This window comes from Rhipicephalus sanguineus, unplaced genomic scaffold (genome assembly GCF_013339695.2).
Source record: "Rhipicephalus sanguineus isolate Rsan-2018 unplaced genomic scaffold, BIME_Rsan_1.4 Seq91, whole genome shotgun sequence".
NCBI lineage: Eukaryota > Metazoa > Arthropoda > Arachnida > Ixodida > Ixodidae > Rhipicephalus > Rhipicephalus sanguineus.
In genome coordinates, this window is record NW_023616271.1 from 1 (window position 1) to 7,500 (window position 7,500).

Consider the following 7,500-nt stretch of genomic DNA (forward strand, 5'->3'; position numbering starts at 1 on the left):
CGCGAAAATAAAAAGAAAGCCACGTGAACAGAATCATCTGCACGAACGTCAGGTGTGTTGTCGAAATCCTGCTCGCGAGCAAGAGAAAATTTCGTTCTACTTTTGTTTCCGGCGGCTGCCTCCACAGACACTATCCCAGAACGCGAAAAAATGCTGCAGAACGTTCAAGCGGTTGGTTTCTTTATACGCACCTAAAATTTTCCAAATGGAAAGCCGTGTTTACGGTAACGAGGGAGTCCGTTTTCGCAACGTATGCAAGAGGACCGGGCAGCAAAAACTCTGGCAGGTATCGCGTGAACGCAAAGTTCTCTTGTTCGAAAAACGTCAATGAGCCGTCCACACCTTGAACACAGAGAAAGTCTTGTCCTGAAGGGGAAGAAAAAAAAAGAGAATCGAAGTGACGCTGAAGCACGCAGTCAGCGCCAGTCAACAAATACGGCCGAGCAAACCTCGGCCGCCGCTCACCTTTGACGCCACCGAAGTGTCCAGCCACACAACAGTAAGAAGGCGCACTCAGTGTGTGCTCGTACATAAGGCTCAGCTTGTACTGCGTCCCGGGCTCCGCTTCACCGGCGTCACCTTCAAACGCAATCCTCAGATTATTCAATCCACAGTGGCGTATATACGCTACAGCACCGTTAATCAAAGGACGTGTACCATGTCTTCAACTTTGAATGCCCGGACAGTGTTAGGGGCTATGACAAGTTTCGTAGAAATCCGCAACGAAGCTTCCTGAACGAAAACATTTCGCCGGACCAGGATGAATTTTAACTAGGGGTGTGCGAAAATTCGAGTTTCGAATTCGAATCGAATGGTACCTAATAGAACAATTCGATTCGACTTTCGAATAGCTAGTACTCGAAGTTTCGAATAATTCGACAGGACGAAAATCTAAAACGTGACAAAGGCCGATGGTGCAACTTGTTTAGGGTGGGGTGGCTAAAACTAACGCTAACGTCGCTGCAGTAGGCCTTTCGTTAAAACTTTCACTGATATCCTGGTTCAAAAGCGAGCGCATGCTTATTTTAACAGAGATTACGTCCTTTCCGCACGTAAAAAAAAAAAAAAACACATGACTGACATGGCACATGAAAAACACATGACATGACACATGAAAAAACACGCGCGGGATACACATGGCTTACTATAAAGCGCACGTGCAATGACTTGGTCCTTGCAAACCTGGAACACGATGACCTGAAGTCAATAAGCATGCCACTGGCAGTACGATCATAGCGACCACATGTAAGGCTGTGATGGTGAACTGCAAGCGGCGTCGGGAGTCTGCTGCTCAAGCTGATCAAGCAACGCAAGCCATGAAGTCAACGCAGCACCATATACAAACAACGCACAGCGATGGAGAAGACCAGCAGAGTGAACGGAGCACAACGATGAAGACCACCAGATGCAATAGTAAATAAAGCACAATGAACATGATACAACACAGCAATAAAGTATACAAGAACAATGATACAACGCATAAATACTTAGAAATGGCTCGCAAAACAAAGAAATGCAGTATAGCCGTTCACGAAGTGGAGGTGGCTAGATTTTTGTATGCAATCGCGAAGCTTACTTTATATAAAACCTTTATCATATCGCCTTCTGTAGCGTTCTGCTGCTGTCGGGATAGTGGCAATTATTGTTTCCTTTCATTAAATTTCATCCGCCTTGCGTATTTTCGCATAATTCATTTGCCCTGTCCTTGCGCTATAAGTTGTCAATTAATTTGCCCTCTCCCTGCCATTCTACTAGCATCGTGGTACGCTTAGATGGTAGATGACCCCGTTCATTAAAAACACTAGTCGCTGGTTCTAGCTCCGGACAAATGACGAATAACTTTGAAGGACTCTTCATGAGAAACACGAAAAGCTATATTTTTGTAGCTTCGTATTGTAACCCCGCGTGTATGAATTTTTTTTTTTCATTTCTGTGGAGAGGGTTTCACGCGTCCTAAAAATTACTTGGCAGAGAAACCGCGTGCTTAACTGAAGTGCCGTAGAGATGTCAATTTTCGGTCAGTGGATCGATGCTCGCGAGAGTGAACTATACGGTAAATTATGGCGTTACCTATCACTAGCGCAGAGGGGGGATTTTGGGCGGATTTTGAGGGGATTCAACCTGTTCCGAAATTTTTCAGCTTCAACATACATAAAGGTTAATTGAACCCCCCCCCCCCCTCTCCCTCCCGAAAAAAAATTCTGGCTACGCTCTTGTTACCTATTACGTAATTATCACTACTTCACCGAGCGCACAAAACTCTAAAATGTCACCACGATTTTTATGTGCAACATCGCGGTTGCCTGATTTGTAGCTGCAAAACGGCGCGTGTATGACGCTGAAAAAGTATCGTGGACGTGGTCAAACAGCGGCACGCGAGGGTAAAATAGCGTCACTGACGCTATTTGACCATCGCCACATCGACAAAAAATAATCCAAAGGTGCAAAGAAGAAAGTCATCATGATCAAAAGTCAGACCTGCGAGGTTGTGGACAGATATCCTTTGTGGATGCAAAATAGCGATGAAGAGTTTGTCGGATGCTCTGAAAGAAAAGAAACAAACAAACAAAAAACGTTAGCCCATTCTTTTCGCTATAAATCGACTTTATTAGTATTGCATCCTTCTGATACCTCTACGCAAGCAATATATTATTGCGATTGAAGATACTGTGCGGCTGGAAACCTATCATACCCGTTTTCGTGAGACAGTAAGCTCCACATAGTTTCCAAAATGTGGGCAATTAAAAAGAAGGCAACCCACTCACGTGACAATTTCGCTGGCGCTTATAACTTCCATAGATTCGACTGAAAACTTTTGTGTATGAAAAATTTTGCGTTTAGTGCTGGGACCCTATTGAGATAGAGCCTTTCATGGTACAAACCGAAATGGTTGTCCTGATACGTACCGTAAAATTCCGAGCAAGTGCCCTATTCCCTTTTTCGGGAGATTTGAAATATGCGCCAATGACCGAGCAAGTGCCCCCCTCCCCTCCCCTCCCGCCATTTCTTTTTTCAACCTAATCTCCGCTACAGAATTCCGCAGCAGTGGTTCCTAGGAACATAAGTTCCTAGAGTCTTTAGATATGCGCATAGGCGTGCACAGGGTTCCCCATCAGGGGGGGCGAAGGCTCATCGCAGCGCCCCCCCACCCTACTAAGTCAATGGGCAGATTTTGTGCCCCCCCCCCCTTCTTAGGTGACTAGAAGGGCCAATGTACGGGGAAGATTTTGCGCCCCCCCCCTCTTAGGTGATTAGGGGGGGGGGGCGTCCCCCCTGCCCCCCCCCCCCCCTGTGCGCACGCTTATGGATATGTGCACGAATGCTTAGTACTCTAACAGTGTGGTACCTCGGGGTTGCATTCCGAGACTCGCAAACTGTCGGAACATTTGAAGAATGTCTTTCCCCCATTGTCATAACACATGAAATTTCACACGAGGATTCCCTCCGGTTCAGTAAAAACAGTAAATGTATGGGTATTCAATAAAGTATTTCATAAGAAGCAAGGTGTGCATTCTTGTTAGAGGCTGTTCCGCCACCATCTTGAATTGTGGTCTGCGACCGAGCAAGACCCCCCCCCCCTCTCCATATCTTGTCCGATTATCTTCCACTGTAGGGGGGCGCTTGCTCGGGATTTTACGGTATATTAATTGTGACCGCTGTATGAATCGCTGATAGTTTTGATGACCTCGAAGTGACAAGTTGCACAGAAATATAATAAGAAATTATTTATACTGTGTACTTTTCCCCCCTTCTGTATTCTGCGCGTTCACCTGCCAAAAAAGAAATCACGTATAATTTATTATTTAGCAATAGTGGACGTGTCAACGAGTGAAATTTATACAAATCATTGTACGAACGTTTTTGCAGATCAGCAGTTGCAAGGATTTTCTTTTTAAAAAATTTAAAAACTCACGCATGACATGAAGCGTAATAATGCTTTCTCATCTGGATTACTCTTAAAGGGGTCATGAAGCACCCCTTGGGCTTGTTGGAAAAACACAACCTGCGGAAAGCTGACACGGCTATGAACTGCTCTGCAAAATATTACAGTCGTGCGCGCCGCGTGAAGGCCACAAGCGGAGCGCGAAGTTGCCGTGTCCTCAGGCGCCCTTTTCAAAAAGAGGCCGGTTCTCACTCTCGTCGGTGGGCGGGGCGCCTGCACGTTGACATCGCGGAGGCATAGCATGCTTATTGGCCGATAGCCGGATGAGACGCGCTTCTTGCCACGGCGTGCCGCCACTTGCCCGCGCCGCACTCCTCAGTCTGCTAACTTTACACGTTAGCCGCACTCGCGCATGCGAATCACAGCGGGAGTGCGATCGCGTTTCATGACGCGCGCTAACATAACTTCTTACCCCCGTGCCATCCCTCCCTGTCTAGCTTCCATTGCGCTCGTCGGCACGAGAAAAGAGAGAAAGCGCTGAGAGCGTGCGCCAAACCCCCGTAACTCCGCTGATTCTTGACGGATTCGAGAAATTTTTGCGGCAATCGATTCGGGAGGCAGTGAACTCCGATACTAAGGTCATTAGATCATTACTTGGAAAAGTGGTTCATGACCCCTTTAAAGGCGGATACGATACCCCGAGAGTAATCCGAGTACCGCCCTTCGAGAGGACACCCGGAGGCTGTACTAGAAGTCAAAATGAATATTTGTATATTTCAGTCTCACTAATCAACTTTTAAACTAATCACATTAAGGCAAATATTCCAATTAAAAAAAGTCACAGTTTCGCCGCAGCGGCGATGCAATGAATGCGATAGCAACAAATTAGAATGTCACACGAAGAACGGCAAGCAGCTCGATACTCGCAGCGCGCCGCCCGAACGCAGAGGACTCACGAAAAGAACGTACACAGGACGACCGCAAACTAATAACGGTCACAGCTCGACACTTGCAGCGCGCTGCTAAAACACAAGGAAGGACACTCGAAAAGAACGCACAGGTATACACAAGACCAGCGTGAACCAACAGCTGTTACGGTTGTTACTTCTTCGTGTTTGAGCAGCGTGCTACAACCCAACCCTCTTAGATTTTTTTTTTTCTTGAAAACTGCGGAGCGTGGAGTGACCCCTCCGCGTCTCCTGCCGCGCGGTGGTGTTCAACGCATTGTTTTCTCGGCGTTCCACATGGTGAATGGGTACAGAAATGGGCCACTTTTTAGTGCGCGTATCAAGGGCAGCTTTCAAACTGAAGAAAAATGTAGGAGCGTTGCTTTTAAAGCGCGCCCTTCAGGCAATCTCGCGGGTGATACTGCACATGCTGAAGCACCTCCGAGCTCTGCCTCCCGTTATCGTTAAACGGTGTGTATTAATAGCGCTCCCTTGTTTTGTTAAAAAAGCCGGCGGCGCGTGGCCGAGTTGTTTAAAACAGCGCGCTGCGGAGCGAGGGATCTCAGGTTCGAGTCTCAGTGGCGCGCTTAGGAAATTATTTTCTTCTGATTTATTTTTTTTTCTGGCTTTGATTTACATATACATACATATACATATCCGGGACATGACGGCGACGGCAAAAACCAGCGGAGAGTGTCCATATAACTGCTATCGCGATAAAATTTGTGGTCGATGACTTCGCACGTCATATCCACTTTTGGAACGCATTCTGAGGATGGCATCCGTTTTGAGATATTCATTCTTAATGTTTGCGTGAGAATTTATTGGCGTTCCCTACTAAAGCTATATGTCATAGAACAGCACTGTGGAACTAACTGAAAGCAATGAATAGCTTGCGAATTTGCAGTCTCATCTAATATGAAAATACGAATGATACCGTGGTTAACTGCTGACATTGGTTTTTCTCAGACGAAACACCTAACTCGAGTAAACGTTGCAAGGCTCGTCTAAAAATTCTAGTTCGCTCATTCGAACAAAAAGTGAGTACGCATCAGTCACCTAAGACCCGGAACAAGCAAGCGTTATTAACCATACAGAATTCTAGCAGAACCTTGTCGTCTTTTTTTTTTTTTCTCGCCAATATTCCCGCCGCGCAAGAGTTGCAGCTTTAAAAATATGTTGTGACGTGCTTCATTTACGCGTCTTCAGGGATAGTCGAGAGACGTCAAGAGTAGGGCGTCAAGCAGCCAAAATCCGGGCAAGCGCGAGCTCGTGTCCCATGCTACTATTGACACTGAGGTTTGCTTGCTTGCTCGTGTGCTTCGGCGTCGTCCTCTCTTCAATACATTGGCCCCCGGGGAATAGCGGAGCCATCCTGGCGACTTAAGGCTTTGGAAGTATAGTGGGGTCTTAATATGGCTTTGATGTAAGACACGTAGACGATTTCTCGGCCGCGACGGCGCAAGTCTTCAGATGGTGTCAAGGGCTGTACCTCGTAAATGACGGGAGAAGTCCGAGCAAGTATGCGGTAAGGGCCGTGATTTCGGGCCAGTAACTTGGAGGAAAGTCAGGGAGTATTCGGTGGGACCCAAAGCCAGACGAGGGCACCCGTCTTGAAAGCAGCAAGAGGTCGGTCGTTGTCGCGCCTAAGCTTCTGGCGACCTTGGTCTTCTGTCGTAAATGAACGGGCCAACTGTTGACAATCTTCTGCGTGCCTGACAACGTCGGAAATGGGACTGTACTCACGTGCGTCAGGTGTGTAAGCAAGCATGGTGTCCAGCATGCATTATGGCTCGCGTCCGTATAAAAGAAAGAACGGTGAGAATCCAGTGGTCGCTTGCGTAGCAGTGTTGTACGCATATGTCACGAATGGAAGGACGGTGTCCCAGTTGGTCTGGTCTGATGCGGTGTACATCGTCAGCTTATCACCAAGAGTGCGATTAAATCTTTCGGTCAGGCCATTGGTTTGCGGATGATACGCGGTCGTCATGCGGTGAACGATGTTGCACTGAACGAGCAATGCTTCAATAGCTTCGGACAGGAAAACACGTCCTCTGTCGCTCAAAAGTTCGCGGGGGGCGCCGTGGTGCAAGACGAAGTTGCGTAAGATGAAAAGCGCAACTTCTCTGGCTGTTGCTGTGGGCAAAGCTGCACTCTCTGCATAACACGTGAGGTGGCCTACGCCGACGCTGATCCATCTGTTCCCAGAAGTGGTCGAGGGAAGCGGGCCGTATAAATCAATACATGAAGATGCTTCGAAGTTTCATTGGGCTGTGTTCATATTTTTCCAGATTTGTCCGCTACTTTGCTTCCATCATCACCCCTGTTACCAATCTTCGGACAACCTCTAACGGCCTGTCTGCTTGGTCACGAGAGTGCGACACATCTTTCGAAACGCTACGGCGCTTACTAACATCGCCTCTAATACTTCTTCACTTTGACCCTGATGCGCCATCGGGAATCCATACTGACGCCAGCGGCGTCGGCCTTGGTGCAGTATTGGCTCAAAAGAAACCGGGATATGAAGAATACGTCGTCGCTTACGCGAGTCGAACTTACTTTCAAGAAAGTCGAGTGCAATTATTCGGTCACTGAGAAGGAATGCCTTGCCATAATTTGGGCTTTGGCTAGGTTTCGTCCGTACCTTTATGGCTGCCCTTTGGACGTCGT

At 47.5% G+C, this 7,500-nt stretch overlaps 1 protein-coding gene across 1 annotated transcript in view; it reads right to left on the minus strand.

Annotated features, from left to right (window-relative positions):
* Positions 1–191: 191 nt before the first annotated feature.
* Positions 192–7,500, minus strand: part of LOC119378646 (protein PTHB1-like) — a gene marked incomplete at its 3' end in the record, with an annotated part of 18,567 nt that continues 11,258 nt past the window's right edge. Inside the window, exons 3-5 of the mRNA XM_037647710.1 lie at positions 2,479–2,543; positions 466–579; positions 192–366 (exon numbers count right to left, since the gene is read on the minus strand). Coding sequence (XP_037503638.1) covers positions 192–366; positions 466–579; positions 2,479–2,543 — 354 coding nt within the window. The remainder of the gene's footprint in view (positions 367–465; positions 580–2,478; positions 2,544–7,500) is intronic.